At 37.5% G+C, this 23,023-nt stretch overlaps 1 protein-coding gene across 4 annotated transcripts in view; it reads right to left on the bottom strand.

The window, feature by feature from the left end:
- Positions 1-23,023, bottom strand: part of cntfr (ciliary neurotrophic factor receptor) — a 221,040-nt gene that overhangs the window by 5,085 nt on the left and 192,932 nt on the right. For all 4 annotated transcript variants that reach the window (XM_079804549.1, XM_079804551.1, XM_079804550.1 and 1 more), the window contains 2 exons: positions 6,027-6,216; positions 837-954 (listed from right to left, as the gene is read on the bottom strand). In XM_079804549.1, the coding sequence (XP_079660675.1) occupies positions 837-954; positions 6,027-6,216 (308 nt within the window). The remainder of the gene's footprint in view (positions 1-836; positions 955-6,026; positions 6,217-23,023) is intronic.

Below are 23,023 nucleotides of genomic sequence, written 5' to 3'. Positions count from 1 at the left end.
AGATCCACTAAGATCCAGACCTTGGTCAAGACCAGATTCCTCAAGGGGACTAAGACCTCAGGAAAAAAGTTTGTCTATTTTTATGAACTGAATCAAGAAATGTATTTCAGCATTAATTTCTAATATAAAGCGACTGAAAGTGGTGGAATAGACATTCTTCTGAATTCTCTGTAATGGTGAAGATACAGCACCAACTAGTGGTGAAATTAATTATCACCATTAGTGCCTCGGACTGTGGTACTGATTGAGATCAAGAATCGTTCAGCCAATTTTCGTGGGTGGAATCTAGTCATTTCAAACAGAATTCATGCAATTGGGTGCAAAATATTTCGCTAGCGGTTCAAGATGGTCACACGGATTCGCCATGTTGACCAACAGAAAGCTGGTTGGTTTAAAGACTAATAAAAAATTTATCGCTTTGAACATTGACTGATTAGACCTATACCAAGGATGTTGTTTTTGTTGTTTTTTATGTGGTCTATATAGGTCTCAGTACCATGTCCACAAAATCAAGACTCAAACTCTTACTCAATGAGTTAAAATAACGCTTTAATAAATTATGTGCATAGGCTCCAACTATTAGTTAGTTATTGGTGTCTCAAGTGTATTGTCATTATGTATGGTACATAATTAGGAAATGTGTAGTCCAGCTGCATGAATAAAGTGGTAAGCCTCTAATTATTTATAAATGCTTGCACATTATGTTTGCACATTGCTCATTGTTCACACCTCAGGCATTGTTCAATTGTTTCATTGAAAGCTTGTGATCCTTTCTCACTTAATAACAAGGAATGAGATGTTCATTCTGGAAATAGCATTGCAATGATGTCACATACCACATGATGGACAGCAGGACGCAGGCCAGGAGCAGGTGGGTTGACCAGAGAAGGGTGGAGCAGGCCGCTGTGGGTTTACCCACTCGCGGTGCGGCTGAAGGCGGACCAGGGGTGGTTTCTGCCAGGGAAGAAGAAAATGGTCACTTTTTTAAACAGGAAAGGGTTTGTATGTCCTTGGTTCAAGTACTTCATGGTTCATATACAGTTCATATACTGTATGGATGAAAGACTATCTATTCATTTCTTCAAAAATTCAATAAAAATACAATTCATACATTCAATGACTTGAATACAATGAGCATATTTTAATTGTATTTTTCACTTTTTAATGTTTTTGCTTGCTTTAAAGTAAAAAAAAAAAAAAGTCAACACCCAGCAGACCCTTATGACCATGGGCCCTATTTTAACGATCTGAGCGGATGGTCTGAAAACGCATGGCGCAGGTTCACTTAGGGCGTGTCCGAATCCACTTTTGCTAGTTTAATGACAGAAAAAACGGACGGCGTGCCAGGCGTATGGTCCGAAAGGGTTGTACCTAGTCTCTTAATGAGTCATAGGTGTGTCTTGTGCGTAATGTGCAATAAAACAACCCAAACCAAGTCTCATTTCCCATTCCCTTTAAAAGCCAATAAGCAGAGTGTACGTGAGTTGTGCACCCGCCTACAGGCACATATTACCAGGTGGCGCAAAATTGCCTCAAAATAATGCGGCAGCAATGGGCCCGAACATACCTCCTTTTCAGAACAGTACAGCCATGGGCGAACAGATGGGTGCAAGTGCATTTGCTAATTAAATAACGTGGTGCTGGCGAGTACATGAAATGGTGTCAATAACCAGTTGTCCGGTAACATTTTTATGCATTCTAACAATGCAAATATTGTGAGAACATGAATGTGAACAAACTTGAACAACGCTCTGGACAGATGATGGCCCAGTGCTCCATCATCACAAAAGTGCAAGAAGACATAAAAGGGAACTCAATTAGTTTCTAGAGTAGTGTGTGGGATGCGCACATAAATCTGCGTCTCAGACAGAGCTTGAACAGACATATTCAAACAAAATAATGTCAAAATGCCCGTCTTGACAAGTTTATTTGCAAACATAGTTAAGTCTTAAGTGAATGTAAACAGTTGAGAAAGAAAACGCATGTGTATCCGTATATTGGATCTGTGCATTAGCTCTTAAAGTGATAGCAGCCTATATTCCTGCTGCTGTCTTTGTTTTTAATTTTATTCGAACAACAAAAGACAAAGAAAAACCACTCACTGCTCTTGACTGAATAACGGTAATGTAATTTTAATAAGGATTAATCTGTTTCATAATAAAACATATTAATGGCTGGTAAAAGTCATCTGCCATTGGCAGGAGTTAGTTTTAGGCCATGTATTCATGAAAATAAGGTTATTTATTTTTACTATGGTTAAACCACTTTTGTTTGATGGTGTATAGACATTAAATTTAAACATTTCTTGAAAATGTTTTACAATTTTGAAAATCTTGAACATTTAAAATTCCAAATAGTAGCCTACATAAAAATAAAACTGTGATAAGTCACTTTACATATCAGTTAGGCAGTCTCTTCCTGTTTTAGTGGATGGGTTCTGGCCCAATAACTGAACCATATTTTAAACCAAGAGTCAAAAGCCTGGCTCCATTCAACTTGATAAAATAAACTTTATAATTGTACCTCGCAATACAATAGTGTTAGAATAATATTTTCAGTTAACTAAACAACTGCTCCACTGCCGCTTGAACGTGTTCACGTTGTGCAATTGTTAATGTCACAAGTGTAAGTAGATATTAGTTATTGTTTCAATATCGCTCGTTTATTGTATTATTTGTGCAGTGTGGCGATGTGTGAAATGACTCCCTGAAAAACATCTCAGATAAAGTAGAAAAAGCTGTCGTGCAGAATGACTCTCATCTAAATTCAAGCAAATAAAATGCTGAAATAACGTAAGGCAAAGGAGGAATTATTACAAGAACGTTCTTCTGTTTTACCCAGGAGAAAAGAAAGAAAGCTTTTCGAGAGAGTGTTTTGACACATGGCTCACAAAACTAGCATGCATTTCAGCTGACTTTTTGATTCTTTCCTCCGTTCCAAGTATAGTGTATAGAAACTAAATACTGTCTGCTGGATCAAACCGAGCACGGCAGCCGTCACTAGATATTACTTCTAATAACAGTCATCAAGTTGTCAGTGCTATTTATAAAACAATGTACATAGGCTATCACTAGGGTTTTCAAGACAAGATTCTCTATGTCCGCCCCAAAATGACTGTTGTATCAGTACTCTTAAATCCCAAGCGTGGACAAACAAACACTGGGACACAGTTAGTGAAACTACTTTTGATTACAGGCCATACGAATTGACTCCATGTTTAGGATTGTCACAATATCTTTTTGGCAAATGACACACGTGCATGGAGAGAGAGTTTGAAACCATACAAAAGCATAAAAAACTTCATGCTGTTCAGCATTCCCTGCTGACTATGATGTTTAAAGGGATAGCTCACCCAAAAATGAAAATTACCCCATGATTTACTCACCCTCAAGCCATCAGGTGTATATGACATTCTTCTTTCAGATGAATACAGTCAGTTATATATATATATATAAAAAATGTCCTGGCTCTTGCAAGCGTTATAATGGCAGCCCAAAATTTGAAACCCAAAAAAGTGCATCCATCCATTATGAAAGTAATCCACATGGCTCCAGGGGGTTAATAAAGGCCTTCTGAAGTGAATCGATGGGTGTTTGTAAGAAAAATATCCATATTTAACACGTTATAAAGTAAAATATCTAGTTTCCAGCAGACCACCTTCCATATTCAACTTCCGTATATACCTAGGATGGCTTGAGGGTGAGTAAATTATGGGATTATTTTCATTTTTGGGTGACCTATCTCTTTAAAGGCCTGTGCACATCGGGACGTTTATCACACGCACTTATCGCCAGCGTTTTTCGAGACTTTTTTCGGCGCGTCTTTGTGTTCACACCCAAGTGATTTTTACTGGCGATGCGCCAAGGTGGTTCTGCGCCACTTTGCGCTTCTGACACTCACTTGTCACACAGAAAAAGAAGAGAGACAGTATTTACCTTCTTGCCAAAACCATTCACACACTTTTTGCTAACTGGCAAGCAGCATTAGCAGCTCATCTTCTTCTTTATCTACTTACTTTCTCTTCATCGTATCAATGTGTACTTGGCAAGACCGTTTTGTGCTTGAGCACCACCAAGTCGTCTTTTACTGTAACTTCAGCAGCTCCGGGCATGTGAACAAATGCGCCAATCTCAGTGGTTGGACAGTTTTTTATGCGCCACGTCAAAACAAAAAAAAATTAACCCAAGGTGTTTGGTCACAAGGCGTTAAACGCACGCAAAAATCGTCCCTGTGTGAAGAAGCCTTAACGCTGCCTTTTTTTATTTAACCCAAAAAATGTTCAACTAACTCTTTTTGGGGGTGTGGCTTTCATTTGTTATCTCCTTTGACATTATTTTGTGTGGCAGTAGTAGCTACACATTGAGTCATTGTCATCTTTTTTCATGGCAATTTGTGACTATTTTATGTTTTGGCGAATTGGTGGCTTATTCATATGAATTTGTACAATCTCATTCATATGTTTTCATACAACCTGCTTACGCCCCAGTGATGGGTATGTTTAGGAGTGGTCCTTCATGCTTACTTTTTAATGACTGTGCATTTTTGTAAGATTCACATCATACAGATCATATATGAAATTTCCACCTCATAACATAGTTCCGTTTTTCTGTAAGATGAGTTTGTCCATGTTATTATGAGTGGCAACCAGTGTTAAGGTGCAATACCGCCACCTACTATGTTGGAGAGTCAACAAACTGTCCCAGAATTATTTTTTAAATCGTATATATCGTATCAGTGGTGGGTGTAGTAAACAAATCAAGTACTTGATAACCTGATGAAATATTACTTCACTAATAGTACAAGTACTCCTTTTCAATTTGACTTGGGTAAAAGTGAAAAAAAGTACTTGATTTTTAATGTACTTAGGTATTAAAAGTACTGATCATTGTATTTTACTCTACACTTTATCCTACAATAAGGAAGATTAGTGGATGTATTGATGTATTCATCTGCAAATAAGTGAACATTTTATTTTATTACCAAAACTCTCGGAGCGGGTGTCAAATTTTTCAGTTCAAAATAACGAGGAACAATATTCTTTTATGAAATGTAATTGAGTAAAAAGTATGAATATGTAGAATTATGCTTTGGAATGTAGCTGTGTTTCACTAAATAAAAAACTCTTACATATACTAATGTACTTTGTAAAAATACTGTTACTGTCCACCAATCTGTAGTATTAACAATCATCAATATTTAATTTTTTTAATATCAGAATTATCGTCAATATGGTATATTGCAACACCTCTAATGTGAACAATGGGATGGCGGTAGAATTCATGAAATACATTGTATAGTTGAGAACCTGAGTATTGATTGCTCAACTGAGGAGACAAGACTGACAACAACTCGGAAAAGTGGCATTCCAAATCTATTTACTTCTACCATACAATGCATTTCAGGGCAAAACAGAATTTTCAGTGAGAAAAAAAAGAGGTATCCACGAGGAATTGATTGGATGGTCAAAGAGTGAGCATAGAAGAAGTCCAAGCAGAATCCAAACCTTTTCAGTGGATTGTGAAGGTAAAGCTTTTTGTCTGAGATATGGAGGCTGAAGGCCAAGTTACAAAATAACATTTCAAAGTATCCCATTTTTTCTTCTTTTGGATAACTTGGACTGCAGAATTGAGCACAATTTGAAAAGGAACGCATGTTGAGAACGTAAATAGGGTTTATTTTGGGTTCATACTGACAGTACGACATACTGAACAGACATGAGTGTCCCTCAAGGTGTTTTGCTGGTGTCTGATTAAATATGGCACCTACTTTATAATTTTCATTAAAAAACTTAACAGAACCTGATGTTAATTCATCATCCAACCTCAGAGTGCATCAACAATTAATTTGTTGTTAATCCTGTCTGACAGCAGAGGGCAGCATGACTGTAAGATGCAGGGCTATAGAAACTGTCTCCTCATTATCAGCCTCTATTATTGTTTTATGAGAGAGCAGAGATCAGAGAGGCAGACGGAACTGCCATTGCAGTGAATAGAAGAGTAGGCATACACTTGACAGCTCATGCATACCTGGGATAACGTCACTCTCAGTGGTGGAGGTGATGGGTTTGGGTTCCTCCATCCAGGGGGTGGCGTGGACTGCAACGCTCCAGTCGCTCCAAGTGCCGATCTCCATGTCCTTGGCCGCCAGTTGGATGATGTACTCTTTCCCCGCATAAGCGTCAGTAATGGTGTGGGAGGTGCTGTCAGAGAGCTCCACCTGTCAATCAATAACAAGAGAACCAATCAGGGATATGGAACTTATGGGAATGATACATGCTATTGAGATGATTGCATGTGAGATGTATGCGATGAAGAATGTTGAGGTGTTCGTAGTGAACGAGATTGGGTGGGTGAGGGGTCTTCCTGTTTGTAGTGGACTCGAGACCACCTGAGGACCACCTGTGGTGTCTGAGGGTAATGAGATTGAGAGGGTCACTTGACCACAACAGAGGAGGGTGCACAAAGAGGCTGGGAAGTCCCGTGCATGTGTTGGCCGGTTTGAGGAGGGGGGGAATTTGACTAATGCACTGCAGCTGAGGCCTGTGGAGGGAGATGAGTGATGGTAGAGACGGCCCAGCGTCTATGACTCATCCCGCGCATCCATCACTGGCCTGTCCTGCACTGCTGAAGCTCCAGTCTGGAACTCAAAATCATGTGCGGTGCTCAGTCGCAGTTGCTCAATCTGTGCTTTTCTCGCTCTTTATCTGTCACACAGCAAGACTAGGGAAAATTCACTTTTAATCTACGAGTTGGAATTTGAATTAAATTGACCTTGACCCACAAAATGTTGAATTGGAAAAACAGGCGCAGGAATTTTTTATTTAATTACAATTTAATACAGTCACATAAAAGAAAGGATGATGTACAATAATGTCCATTTTCTCAACTAACTATATATATATTTAGAGGGTGCAGGACACTATAGTTAATTTATGTAAGTGAGGATAGCAAAATAAAGTAAACCGTGACATATTATACCCACAAATTCTTCATAAAGTGGACTACCAGTAAAATGTATTAAAATTTGGGTCTAAATTTATTCAGACACTTTGACCTGATCATGTTTTGCTTAAGTGTTTTTTTTTTAATTGCAAATGTTATCTTTTACACCACAGACTGAACAAAATTAAGCATTGCTTGGTCACTGGTTGTTGACCTAAATTGGTATTATCTAATTGTGTACTTAAATTTAACAGCTGGCTGCTGATATATTTGCTGCTGCAAATACCTTTCTATAAAAGTTATCTGACATTATCAAAATTTATTCTTGTCATATTTTATTACCATTTATAGCGAATAAACTGTGATAATGTGAGAAAATGTTGAAGATGTCTGAATAAATTTATGTTTGACTGTATATATATATATATATATATATATATATACATATATATATATATATATATATATATATATATATATATATATCATTCTAATATGATGATTTGCTGTTCAAGAAACACTTCTGATTATTATCAATGTTGAAAGCAGTTGTGTTCTTAGGATTCTTTGATGAACAGAAAGTTCAAAAGAACAGTATTGATCTGAAATAGAAAGCTTTTGTAACATTGTACTGCCGTTCAAAAGTTTTGGGTCTGTAAGAATTATTATTTAAATTTTTTGGGGAAAGAACTTAAATAAGTTAATACATTTATTGGATGCATTAAGGATGCATTAAATTGATCAAGTGACAGTATATACATTTATAATGTTGCAAAAGCTTTATATTTCAGATCAATTCTGTTCTTTTGAACTTTCTATTCATTAAATAATCCTGAAAAAAACTGTTTTCAACATTGATAATAATAATAAATGTTTCTTGAGCAGCAAATCGGCATATTAGAAGGATTTCTGAAGGATCTTGTGACTCTAAAGACTGGGGTAATGATGCTGAAAATTCAGCTTTGAATCACAGAAATAATTTGCATTTAAAATATATTCAAATAGAAAAAAAAGTTGTTTTAAATTATAAAAATATTTCACAATAATACTGTTTTTGCTGTATTTTTTATCAAAAAAATGCAGCCTTGGTGAGCAGAAGAGACTTCTTTCAAAACCATTAAACAATCTTAATGATTTCAAACTTTTGAATGGTAGTATAGTCTATATAACGCAGCATTAAATGCGTAGTGAGTTAGATAAAATACCATCTGCAGCAGTTTTTACAATTCTGCACCTGTTTGCTACCTCCATTTAAAATCAAATCAAACTCAGGAATTCAATTAAAATGTAACAGGCATTCTCAGTTCAATTCTGACTGGTGCACAGACCTCTCGCACACATGCTTGGTAGAGATGAAACAGTGGAAAGGGAGAATTACTTCGCCCACAAAGCAAGATCCTACTGCAGTATACAAAGTGCAGAGCATATTTTTCTAAAGAATTTACTATTACTTCACTGCCTCCCAGGTCTCCTTCGTGTAGCTGTACAACACAGAGAAAGAGTGAGCAGGAAAATTGAAGTGTGTTTGCTTCGAGACTCGAGAATATCTCATCTGCACCTGAGCTGCTCAGAACAAAGACCAAAAGAGCTTTTTTTCTTCACTGAATTTCCACTAGCACCGTCTGCGAGTCTTTCCATCTAGTGTGAGCAGACAAACACAGCCGGTGTGGCTGTTAGTCTCTGCATTTACATTTTAATTTAACTTTATCTTTCATAATTGGAAAAGAGAGCATTGCTCATTTCCCCAGTGCTCCTCAAAACCCACGAAACAAAAGCTGCATCCTTTTAATTTCAGACTAAACCACGTTCTCTGCGCTTCCCCACACAGAGGCCGCTGAGCACCTGGGCTGTCAAGTGTTTGATTCGATTATTATCAAACTGCAGCGTTTCGTCCATCTATTGTACTATATTTAGAGTTAAAATAGACCAACATGGGCTTGAATTGTAATTGTGTGCTTTTCATTCCCAAATTCCCATTCATATCAACAGACGCTTTTCCACCATCGGGCCAAACCGTTCTCATTGCTTACCCATTCCATTCCATGCTGATCCGGCCCAGCCGGTACGGATATGGTTTCATTTTCCACTGTGGTGCTGATAACGGAGCTCTTTGGAAAGCAATACAAATGTGCCAGTCGTTGCTTTGCTAACGCAAGAGTTACAGATTATGAGATGTAAAGAGTGGCTGTTTTATGATGGATGATCAGGTATTTCTATCATCAACTTGTGTTCACATTGCTCAAATATTTGGATTCTGAGTGGCGACGTCACTACACATTCTACCAGCATGGTTCAGCACGGTTAGCCAGCCATGATGAGAATTCCTGGCCAAGAATGGTTTATAATTGTGCCGAACCAAGCTCTAGTGGAAATATAAGGGGAACCGTTACCATTCTTAGAACCATTTGGGCTGATGGTGGAAAAGTGGCTAATGACAAATTCATTTGAATGGGCACCATTGAAGAAATAATTATGTAGTTGCGGCATCTACCATGCTAAACCCTCAACCAATGGCGTGTGTTTGATAAACAATGGCAGATGGAGAGTGTCTGTGAAATGTGTCAAGAAACAATTATTTTTAATAATTTAGTTTGGTCAGCTACATACATCAACTTATTTTATTTGCAAGGCTGTGATGGTCAATGCACATTTAGGGCCGGATTTACTAAACAAGGCAATGTAGTTTTTAAAAGCCAAAAGAGGGTTTGCGCTGGCGTGTGCTGTTAGTAAATCTGGCCCTTAATGTTTGATTCCACCTGTAATTCTGTTACACAAACCATTTCCCAATTGCTGTCAACTTCAGAACTGGTAGTGGGAGTCAAAATGTCCTTTGTTACCCCTGGCCTGTACTTTTAGGGCATGCTTTAAATCCACAAATAAAACACTACCTTCGGTTACAAATAACAAGTCTGTTGAAATCCCTCCCTAAAATCAAACTCTAAAGGCAAAAAAAAAAAGAAAAGAAAAGAAAAGAAAAGATCAACAGCTTCTTGTTTGTCTCCTCCTGGATCCGGTAACATTGCACATAGTGCTGAGAGAGAGGAAGACAGATGAAGAGTTCAGATGCAAAAGCCTCTAAGTGCCATCTGAAATTTTCTTCTAGAATGATCATTTTAATAAAGCTTGTATATTCAAGTTAAATAATTTTAACTTAAATGGCATTGCAAATTACCTATTAATTGTCATTTAAGTGAAATGACTTAAATGAAATATACAAGCTTTATAAAAATGATCATTCTAGAAGAAAATTTCAGATGGCACTTAGAGGCTTTTGCATCTGAACTCTTCAGATATAAAGAACAGAGACAGACAAGACAGTATGCATCTGATGTCTGAGACATAATATTAGAGAGAGCTATTTATATAGCCATATCATTATGTACCAAACACGCTCTGACCCTCATACATGGCTACGCCTCGACAATCCTAGGCGCCTCACTGCATTCTGGGCCTCGTTCAGTGCGGCCAAAGCTTATAAATAAGATTAGGTGTAAGATGTGTCATCCGAACAGCGAGGAGAGGATTTCTTTCTTACATCGTGTATTGCAATCAGTGAAACAATGAAACAGCTGCACACAATATCACTGGGTACTTATGAGACAAGATACAAGCTATATTTCCAAGTAAATCTGATCTTTTGTGCCAAACAGCCTATTAATTTCTATTTATATGGCGCTATACTGAGTACCCCCTCCTAAAATGAAATTCTTCAGTCCAAAAGCCACATGTAACGGTATATTAAACATTAAAGTCAAATATTGACATCGAAATTTACCCCATTTACTTTCATAATACATGTTCCTGGTCTTGAATTATTTCTGATTAAATAAATTAAATCCCGCCCTGCTTTGTTGATCATTAACTATTGGTTGTGAATTTCACTTCCTGTTGACTTTAAACACATTCTGATTGGCTGTGATTTCTGGGTCTTGTTGTTATTGGTAACTAAAACAAAATAACATAAAAAAAAAAGCTGAGATAAGATAACATGAATATTAGATGAAAACCTAAAAACATAAAAAACGAAAAGCACAAATTCTGCTTTGGAAACTATATGAAATAAATACAGTACTAAAATTACTAAACCTAAAACAGTAATACAAATCTATTAAGTTATTTAGAATATAATGACAAAAAGCACATAACAAAATTACTTGAACTTAAACCATAATCAAAATGAAAACTGAAAAATAAAAATTGAATTAAAATGTTTAAAAACTAATATAATATAAATAATACTAGATGTTAGAAATTATGTATATTGGAAATATTGTGTATTGTATAACACAAAATGTGGCGTCATGTGTTTTAATGCATCAAATTCTAATAGGTAATTGTTATGTATTACAAATGAGGTTAAAATTATTAATTAGAACTCAGAACTGATTGTAAGGTGTTACAAATGCTTAATAATTCATTTATGACACATTTATAAGTAAGGGATAATGTACATCCAGCTGGTTGTTATCGCAGAATAAACCCAGACAGAGTGATTCAGGTCTTGAGTCACTCTGAAGGGGTTTATTCTGCGATAACAACCGTCTGGATGTACATTGTCCCACTTATTATGGTAAATGGACTGCATTTATATAGCGCTTTCAACAGACCCATGGCCATCCAAAGCGATTTACATCTTGCCTCACATTCACCCATTCATACCCCGAAGCAAGGAGCCATCCAGCTCGTCGGGAGCAGCTGGGGTTAGGTGTCTTGCTCATGGACACCTCGACACTTGGTCAGGTGGAACCGGGGGTTGAACCACCAACCTTCCAGTTTGTAGACAACCTACATGAACCACTGAGCCAATTACATGGCTACTTTTCTCAAGTAATTTAGACACAAAATATTGTCTTACGCAAAGCTTCTTACGCAAAGCTTTTTTTGATAAAGTACAGTTCCGGCCGATCCTGTTCCATGGAAAAAGTGTTGAAAGAGCCTCGCGCAACACTTTTCCTATAAATTGAACACGGAAGGCGGTCAGCCGAAACTTTATTTTATAAAGTTTGAAATATGGATATTTTTCTTACACAAACTCATCGATACACTTCAGAAGGCCTTTATCAACTCCCCAGAGCCAGGTGGAGCACGTTATTTGATGGACAGATGCATTTTTATGGACTTCAAAAACAGAACAACAATCACTGCCATTATAAAGAATGTCATATACACCTAGGATGACTTGAGGGTGAGTAAATCATGGGCTAAATTTCATTTTTGGGTGAACTAACCCTTGAAGTCTTCCATTGTAACCTGTGGTGGTTAAGTGTTTTTCAGTCACAAGATGGCGCCAGACAGTCAACGATAGCGGAGTGACACGTTAAAGGGTTAATTCTGTCATTAATTACTTACGCTCATGTCGTTCGACACCCGTAAGACCTATTTACTAAATTAAGATATTTTTGTTGAAATCCGATGGCTGAGAAAGGCCTCCATTGACAGCAATGCAATTTGCACTCACAAGACCCATAAAAAGATATTAAAGATGTAGTTAAAAAGTCCATCTCAGTGGTTCTACAATAATTTTATGAAGCAACGAGAATTTGACATGAACTTACGAAGCACCACGACGCATGCGCGATAATATGACTTTCATTTCGAGGCTTTGATAAGGCACTTTTACGTGCACTTGTTCGTTTCTCATGGTTCGGGCAACCAGGAAATGTACACTTCAGCCCCATCTTGACCACTACACCAAGATCTAAAGCACAATCTATGTAGAATTCAACAGCTTAGATACAGAGCATCTTCCTCTGCTTGTAAACAAAACTCCTTGCTTCCAGGTCATGTGTCAGAACGCCGACTCTACGTCATATTCTCGTGCATGCGTCGTGGTGCTTCGTGAGTTGAAGTCAAAGGCCCAGGCAGAAGACAAGAACTTGTTGAGTAAAGTCGTTATATATAATTTTTTTTGCGCACAAAAACTGTTATCGTCACTTCATAAAACTATTGTAGAACCACTGTAGTGAGATGGACTTTGTAACGAAGTTTTTAGTACTTTTTATGGGTCTTGTGAGTGCAAATTACATTGCTGCCAATGGAGGCCTTTCTGAGCCATCGGATTTCAACAAAAATATCTTAATTTGTGTTCCGAAGATGAACAAAGGTCTTACCGGTGTCGAACAACATGAGGGTAAGGAATTAATGACAGAATTTTAATTTTTGGGTTAACTAACCCTTTAAGCATATAAGTAGTACCGGTCAAGATAACTCGTAGTACGAGCGGTGTGTTATTCACTTTGGTGTTGTTGTTGTTACCTGTGAATAACATATCGTTGGAATGCACGATTGACCAATCAGAATCAAGTATTCCACAGAGCTGTGTAATAATACATTATATTTAAAGGCTTCACAGAAAATGTTACCAATTGGAATAATCATTATTTACATGTAGGATATCATAGATACATATTATATAAATATAAGATACTTGGGATATTATTATGAGCTACAATAAACATGAAGAATCACTACATGATTACTATTCAGCATATTTTAAACCTCCGGGTAAGCCATTGCAACTACGCTGACATATTTTGGTATAAAGCTCTCATAAGCAATTCCAAATAAGATAAAGAAAATAACTAAAAATTTCTGACTTGCATGTAGGCAACTGAGCAGCAAATGGAGCTGCCAGACTCCCAGCAGTCACTCTTGGCTGATTACTGCCACCATGCTGTGATATTTTCTAAATTCTGCCCACTTCCCTGCATTTGTGCCTCCAGCCCAGCTGTGCTTAAAGCTGACGGCAGTGGAGTGCGGCGCAACCCCACCTGATGCCTGCTTGACCAAACATGAAAGGCCGTAAACAGCTTCTGATGATGATATATCAATGAAAGCATACAATGCCAAACAGGTGTAAGTAGGATTTTAGACATAGTTTTCTTTCAAGAGTGACTTTCAGTACATTGCAGGCACTTTGAATGGAAACGGCTACAAATGGGAGTTTAGGGTACAGTTGTTTACAGTGTCCATAGGTCAGGATGGGAACGCGGCTGTTCTCTCATTCTTTTAAAATCCTTTGTTTGCCATGATTTCATCAAATATTTATTTCTGACTCTTCCGTTATTGAAATTTGAAGCCCTGACCTTGCAGAACCTTTGAGACTGAAACGAAAAGCTGCATTCACAAGTAATTCGTATTTTTTTGTAAGTACACTGCAAGATTTACAAATGCTTTAGTATTTCATCATAATTGTATTATTATTTTGTCCATGTTAATGCAGTTAACTAATGTCAATGAACAAAATCTTATTGTAAAGTGTTAACAATAATTTTAATAAAGGATATTTGATGTGTATGGCCCAATCAAAAGATTTGTGTAGCATCATAATTAAGTCTTTAAAGTCTACAAGTGGCCTTTTTGACGTGATTCAAATGTGTTAACAAGTTCTCACTCACAAAATTATGCTTTCAAATATGCTATCACTCCAAAGCACTAGATTAAAAAAAGAATTTACATTTCACTCCCATTTCCTGAGCCAAAACCTAGTATGGCGCGGCTCATTACTGCACTTTAATTCAGCGTTTTATCTTCAAAGGCTCCAGTGTTGAAAAGGAAGTGTGTGGCTGTATCTGGACACTTGAGCATTGCATTTGAAAGACTAATTTCATTAGCACTTACAACTTCCCTCAATTTGTCAGCTATAACCTTCTTTTTTTTTTGATGTGTCCATTCATATCACTACAGGAAGTCTAGAGGAACAGGAAGCGTTCAAAATTAGTATCACAGATCATTGACAACTAATTCCAGCTAACGGCTTCCAGCTCCCATGCCCATCTTCTCCCAACGACGGCTTACATCACTGAGAGTGAAAACAAACAGTGTTAATTCTCAAGGTAACTGATTTAGATACTGTGGTTCTCTAAGTATGCACATTAACCTGAATTGCTTCCAATGATGGTTTGGAATACACACTGAGGGAAGTGTTTGTACCATTCCAAGAATACTCGCAGATGCCTCTTTTATTTTGGAGGAACAGATGGGAATAAACCAACAGATTAAAGTCATTCCATAAAAGTTTTTTTTCTTTTGTTTTTTTGTTTTTTAAACCGAATGCAAATACCGCCGTTTTCTATTTAGGATGTAATCCGTAAATAAAGAATAAGAGAATGGCAAGCGAAATGCCAAAAACAGTTAAAGACTAGTTCAATAAAAGGAGTGCAAATGTGGTTCAATTCAGTTTAATCCCTGAGTAAACACAAGCTTCCCTCAGGGGTGGAAGTCCACAGTTCCAACTTGCAAATTTCAAGCAAAGTACCAATGCAATGTCCCATTTGTCTTTCGCTATTCATGCAACATGAGCACTTATGAAATATGCACGAGATCTGAATAGCATCTCAATAAATAAATAATTGATATTATCCCCTAAATGGACAGGGGGAAAAACGACTTTGTTGAATGGATTCTAATGTCTATTTACTTTAAGTCTTGTTTCATTATCCAGTGCCATATTTTCATGTTTTACGATTTTCATTATAAGCTCAATTAAGATAATTTTATGCAATGCAATTGAAAGACAGCGTGATAAATTGAGAAAGAAACGTTGGTTACACTTCGGTGGTCCACTTAAGACATTCTACTTTCTATAAGTAACTTTGCAACTACATGTCAACTAACTCTCAGTAGAGTATTAGTAGACTGTTAGGTTAGGCTTAGGTGTCCGGGTTGGGGTAAGTAGAATAATTTGACATGTAATTGCAGAGTTACTTATAGTCAGTGGAATGTCTGTAGGAGAACATCAAAATAAAGTGTTAGCAGATATTAAGCAGACAGTTTGCCAATACTCATGACTGCTAGTTGACATGTAGGTGCAACGTTTCCTATAGTTAGTAGAATGTCTAAAGTGGACCATCAAAATAAAGTGTTACCGAAACTGTATAATCTGTTCACGTATCTGTGCACTCTTAATAATAAAGGTTCCAAAATAAATGCCTTGTCTCTCGGTTATCACACACAGTAAAAAAATATTGTAAGTTTAACTTAAAAAGGTAAGTTACCTGGTTTCCTTAACATTTTGAGTTAATTACAATAACAAATTTGAGTAAATACAACAAAATTTATTCACAAAATATTTTGTTTTGGTTGAATAAATAGGAACTCAAAAAAGTAATCACTGAATCACTTTAATTATCTAAGTGGATTTGACAAAAGATAAAAAGTATTTTTTTTTTACAGTACAGTGATGTCATTTAAGAACCATGTTTGGCTCCCCAAAGAACCTTTCAGTGAATATTTCTCAAAAAGAAAACATTTTCTTAGGGTGAAGAATATTTTAATAATCTAAATAAACTTTTTTCCACTATAAAGAACATTTTATGCAATGGAAATGTTCCATGGATGATAAAGGTTCTTCATGGAACCAATAACTCTTTCACCGCCATTGACAGAATTTTCCGTCTCTCTGTGTTTTCACTGTTATAAGATAGGGGGCACTATTACGCATCTTCTGAAAGAGTACTGAATCTCCCGATCAAAACACAGGCAAAAAATAAGCAGAAACAAGCAATATCATATATGTAAGCAGATGCATATGTAAAATAATGTGATCAACATTAAACAGCATATAAATCAAAACTGCCTAATGTTACTAATGTAACAAGCTATAGGACTGTACAATCATTAGGTGGTGTTGATGGACTCGATCTACTACATCTGTGTTTTGATAATCGTTCTGAATCCGATCCAGATGTAGTCTTTGACAAAAATTAGTTTTTTCTCAGATTTTTGCTCAAAATGTTGCTTTTTTCATGAAACTTGCCCACATTCAAGTGTTGATAAAAAAAATAATAATACATTAAGCTAGAATAAAACCGATTTGGCTGGCAACTTTTTTTTTAAAATAAGAGTTGCAACTTTTTAAAAAAAATAAGAGTTAAGTGTGTAGCTATATGGCATAGCTAAAAGCAAAGTTTGGAGTGTTTTTAAAAAATATATATATTCCAGCAAAAATTACTAATTGCTTGGAAATCAATCTATCAGTAACCTATGTTTTACGCGCATTATTGATTGCACTAAATTCATATGAATGGAAATAACATAGTTAACTCTGTAGAATATAAAAGAAGATGTTTTGAAAAATATCTCAGATTTGGAAGCAAATTATGCCAGAATTGTCTTTTTTTGCGGGGAACTATCCCTTTGATGAACAGTGTTGCCAGTTACCAGTAAGGGCCCATTCTTTTCCGGACGTGTATAACCATTGCGCTCTTGTCTTGCGTCTTGCATCTTTTGCACGCGGCGTTCTAAAAACTCAGAGCGTTAAAATCAGTTCTCGCTTTTCAAGACCTTGTGGTTTATCCCCGTTCCACTGCCCGCGTCTCTCATGTTTTTCTGTTTTTCAAAGCAAAAACGAGCTCTGTGAACCAGCCCTAACAGTTAACAGTATTTTGTTATTCCTCATGCCTTAATAAAGCCTGTGCTTGATAATTCTCTGAATATAACATCATCTCTTGATCTATTAATTGCATGTGATTGCTCCAGCTTTCAAGTTCCCTTTGGCATTGAAAGCTACACAATAGCACCTTCCTCATCTGTTGTGCTATATCATTGGGGACATTATAAATTCATCCCATTTCTAAAAGGTGCTCAAAGCAGCAATGCTCAGATCTTCCGCTCATTGTGTATCATCTACAGTATTTTCATCTTAGCTTCGAAGATGGCTGTCGAAAACAGCTTAGCCTATACAGTGAGCAGACGGGAGGCCCGGAGGAATGGGAGATTTGAACATTCTTGAGAGATTACATAAGGGAGGGCATGGTGACCCCTTTCTCCCTTCAGTATCCTGTCCCATTTAACTATAGCACCCTGTCCTGACTTAAGGCTTTTGGTATGGAAATCATGGCTTTAAGGGATGTGGATTCTTTTATCGGGGCTTGAAATTCTTGGGCTTTTAACTTGCCGTTGTGTATCCAAGGACAATTCAATATAAGTATCCTAGCGGGGGGGGGAAGTCAACTTTTAATGTTTTTTCATCTTTAAGATCAATAGTTCTCAACTGCTGGGATGCAACCCAAAACATTTGTCACAGATCTGTTCTGATAGGGTCAGGCGAAAACAAATAAATGCTAAAGCACAAATAAAAGGCAAAAATGAAGAGGAAAACTATGGAAGCCTGTTTTTACCTCAGAGTAGAAAAAAAGTCAGGTAAATTGTGTCTAAAGTTTAAAATGAAAAGACATAATGAGAGAAAATATGAATACAATGTCATAATGAGAGATAATGTGAGAAATCAAACCATATAAGGTCACATGGCAAGATTTTAATTCACTGGAACATATGTAAGATAGACTGTGAGATAAAGCCAAATAGCGAGATTTAAAGTCACATTGTGATTTATAAAGTTTCAGTTGTGAGAAATAGTAACATTGTGAGATATAAAGTCACAATTTCTAGATATAATATCAAGCAACAAAATAATGTGAGAAAGTCGCACTTGTGAAAAAGTCACATTTTGAGATATACAATCACATTACAAGACTCACTGCTGGCTGCCCTCAGCTAGAGGAGCCATCGCCGGCCGCCACGGGCGGAGGAGGGTCGAGCCGTCCACCAAGCGTCCAGTACCATTGCATGGCACCACGAGGAAGAGCCTCTCGGCTGGCTTAGGACTGAGCGGCAGTGTGTCCGGGAACCGGACCAAGATTTTATCATTTTTTTTCTTCTCTCTCGTCTCTCTGTCGATCCTCATGCTTCCGGCTCCTTTTCTCTCGCGTCGTCTGTCCTTACCCCTAGGTGCTACGGCTGATGGGGGTATGTGGCAAGCAGCGAGGCCGAGGGACAGTGTCTCACGGAGGAGCTCAGACGCATAAAAGTAGGAGCGACAACAGTGAAGGATGAGAGGGGACCAGGCCTGGAGTTCACGTTGTGTTTTGTTTACGTTTTGTTATGTGTGTGCGCGGCAGTTGTCCGTGAGGGGCTTCCGCTTTTACTTTCAGTTTGTTTATTTATTAAAGTATTTTGAATGTTCGCCGGTTCCCGCCTCCTTCTTCCCTGAACGTAGAATTGTGTTACATAGACACACTATGAGATATTACATTGTGAGATATCAAATCACTGTTGCCAGATATAGACACACTGCAACATATAAATCATGCAGTGAGATAAAGTAACAATTGTGAAAAAGTTACATTTTGAGATATAAAATCACATTACAAGATGTAGTCACATCATGAAATACAAAGTTGCAGGTGAGATGGTTAGAAAATGTTATGGTTAGGTTTAGGGGAAGGTTCAGGGATAGTACCTAGTTATAACCCAGTTATTGTAACTATGTACTATAATAAGTACATAGTATGTACATGGGGAACAGGACTGTACAATAAAGTGCTACCCCAAAATGTACGTTTACTACCTGTAAATGTTACGTTCTAATACTTACAAATATAAACAATGGGACCAGGATTGATATAGTTTTTTTTATTTATTTTTTTTTTACTCTGAGGTGTAAATGGGTTTTCATAGAAAATGCTTTCCATGTCTTTTGTTGTTACTAGAAACCAAAATGGTCATTGTGCAGTGTTAATAATTTTGTACAATTATTGGTTGCCACTTGATTTCCATTAAATAAATCGGTGTCCTGAGGAAAAACCACTTGAGAACCACTTCTTTAGACAAACACAAATCACATGCACATGCACAGGACCATTAGCATACTTAAGGCTAGAGTAGATAAGGAAACTCTCATTCAAGAGTATAGCACTGTATACTCCTCCTCACCCTCCCGTCAGGGAACATAAATACGCCAGGCAGCCCAGTTGGAGAGCGTGTCTACTGTTGTGGAGAGAAAAACCAATTATGTGCCACTTCCAAAATTCACGTTTGACTTTCTACTGACGGGATAAAAGAAGCTGGCAGAGCAAGTTCTGTCACTCAAGCTAATGAGAGCTATTCCCTCAGTCCCCTTTCTGTGGGATCACTACTGCTGACCAACAGGTTTAATAGATAATTATCCCCGGTTCTAGACCCCCTTTGATGCCCAACCAACAGTGGTGCAATTAATATCAAAGGTAGTGGAAACACCTTAGCGCTTATCACAAAGAAATGACTGTGAAACTACAGGAATTCATTCAGCATGCCTGTGTTGAGTGCGTGAACCGTTTTATGTGTTTTAAGAGGGACTCATGCAAAGCAGTTGCTAATGAGATGTGTTTTTTTAATGGGTTGAATGTCAACAAAAGAGACAGGCCGCCTTCGAAAAATACATACACGTAAACAAATAACCTGAAGAGGCACTGGAGGCAGTGCTTCGTCAAAACAATTGGGATAAGAAAACAAATATATTACAAAAGTAGTGTGTACATCACTCATTTTCTCATAACACTGTCAAACACTGATCACTGGGTTTTCAATGAGGTGAAATGGTGTGAATGAGGGGGTTAAAGGGTTAGCTCACCCAAAAATGAAAAGACAATGAAGTTAGTCTAAAAGTAATAAATACATTAAAAAAATATGTACTCGCTATTTCTGAGTAAGAACTAATCTATAATAACTATAATATAATTAGATTAGTAACTAAGTGTATTTTTGGTTTTTGGTCTATGTTTCATGTCTTTTATTTTGGAGTTTAGTCACCCTCTTGTTTTCCCTTTGTCATGTTTCTGGTTTTGTCATTTGATCCTCCGATGTGCTCCCTTATCATGTGTTCTGTGTTGTCATGTTCTCATTGATGTATTGTCTTGATTGTGCACAGGTGTCCCTTGTCTTATCATTAGCCTGTGTATTTAAGCCCTCATGTTTGCCACGTGCCATGGTCTAGGATTGTCTGTGTAACCACTGTTGGTGAGTGTCTGTTCATGTTTAAGTTCTGGTTTAGTTTATGTAGAGTCAAATCTTTTTATCTGTTCATGATTTCAATAAACCACACTTGGGTTCTTCAAACTCGAGTCATTAAGAATGAATCATTCTAAATGAACAAGTTAAATTTACAGCTCTAGTTTTAAAGTCCCTGTAAAGTCAAAATTAAACATGTGTTCTGAGTTTGTCACACCACAGACAATGTGTTATTAACCACCCAGCCAAATTTGAATAATTAAAAATCTACCAAGTAAATAAAATAGCTTATCAAAATCTTGAAAAAAAAAAAGCAGAATTCTCTGCTCTAATGCTGCGTTCCAGGCAGGTTTTTGAGCCCATAAGTTACGACTCCAAACCACGACTCACGACTTTTTAGCGTTCCAGGCAAAGTCACGCCAGACTGCCTGAGTGGAAGGAATTGTGGTAGCTAGATGTAAACAAAACATGGCGGACCGTACGTGGCTTATGCTCATTTACAATCATTTCTATATCGCCAAAGGTGCTTACTCCTTGCTTAAACGGAGGAGAAAAAAATGGAGCATAAGGCAAGAGAAGCTGTTATTCCTTTTATTTTACGTTATTCGTTTACGACTTTCATAAACACCGCATCAGTTAGGGCTGCCATTTTTTTGCAGGCTATGTGACGTCAGAGCACGTAACTGGGAGTACATCGATCTAGTACGAGTTCACCGGCGGGAAGTCATGGGTTTGACTGTCGTTCCAGTGCACTTTCACGGGTAGAAGGAAAAACACAGGTAACGGGTTGCCTGGAAAGCGGCATAAAACGCTGGGGGCGTGTCCGCTGTCGGCGCCGAAACCACGCCCACTAGCGGGAAAGCTGCCATAAGCACACAAGACAACACTAATGACGGCACCAGATGTCGGCAGGGCTGGGAGGATAAAAGCCGGGGCGGGAGATAGTCGGTTTGGCCCCATTTTGCAGCGGATTATCAGTTAATTATCACCTCTTCTTGATATCTTCGTTTTTGTTTTGTAAGCTGTTTTGTAAGTTATAAGCTGTATTAACTAATGGTACTGACAGTAACTTGCGATCGAGCGGGCAAACTGATACGAATGTGCTCTAGGTATAATAGTGTTAGGGGAGGTGCCAGGCTCAGTGGTACCAGTGTTTTTATCAACAGTTATGATAGTGTTGGAAGATATGCACAGTGGCTCCAGTGCGTCATCGAGCCACAGTTTTAGCCCCGCCCAAAAAATCCTGAACACAGAAAGGGTGAAAAACTGTTTAACTGTCTAACTTCACAATTCAGTGTTTCAGTGAATTGTGTTCAACGTGTTTCAGCCATACATTTATAACATTTATAATGTATTTAGAAACAAATTTCAGTATTGCCTTTACAGGGACTTTAATAATTATATTACAAATAAAATAATAATGTACTGATAAATATCCAAGTTGCTCCACAGCTAGAGAGGTGTATTTCCCTTCTCGTTTGTGTAGTCTACCACATGTTATTAACACACACACAATGAGAGGAATTTGTATTTTGAGTATGTCTCTTTCCATCTCTCAAACACACTGATACAGCACTCCGTGCCCCAGACAGATGTTCCCCACGCTGTGTAGTCTCAGATCATAAGACACTAGTCCTTAGGGGGCTGTGACACTGAATAAGGTGTGAGAATACACAAACCTTTATCCATCGACATCTCAAGGATGCCCCAGCTGATCTGAGAATCAATATGGGCGGCAGAGTTGGAGCCAAGGTGCATTTTTCAATCTCCACGCTCTGAGCATCAAGAAACAGCTTACAGCGCCCCAAGGAAAAATAACCTTAGAGCTGAACAAACTACTTAATCATAGTGTTCAAGCTGTCAGAGGTGAATTTTAATGTCTAATGCACTATAACGCAATAGGAGAGACATGCAAGAATGACTGAAGAGGTATAATTCTGCCACTGGCTCATGTATCCGTTTGAATCATTGACAAGTATTTGATGAATCTGTAATATCGGTAACACTGTAAAATTTCGGTTATGAGTTATTCATGGCTTTCCTTTATTATTAATGATCAAATTGATTTCCTAACCCAAGGCTTACATTGAATCCTATAGGAAAGAAAAATCTGAAGTGAAATCTCTTAATATCTAATTTTTTCTCCTGGATATGAGATTGATGAAGAGCAAAGAGGCTTAAGTGTCCTGCTTATCTCCTGCGTGTCATTTTCATTATTTATATATGTATATATGCATGCATGTGTTGCATGCCAAAAACAGGCAGTTATGAGACCAACATTTTAGATACATGTGAAAATTCACAATCCTCTATTC

Source organism: Gobio gobio (genome assembly GCF_949357685.1).
Source record: "Gobio gobio genome assembly, chromosome: 22".
NCBI lineage: Eukaryota > Metazoa > Chordata > Actinopteri > Cypriniformes > Gobionidae > Gobio > Gobio gobio.
This window is presented reverse-complemented; position numbering and strand designations above follow the sequence as displayed.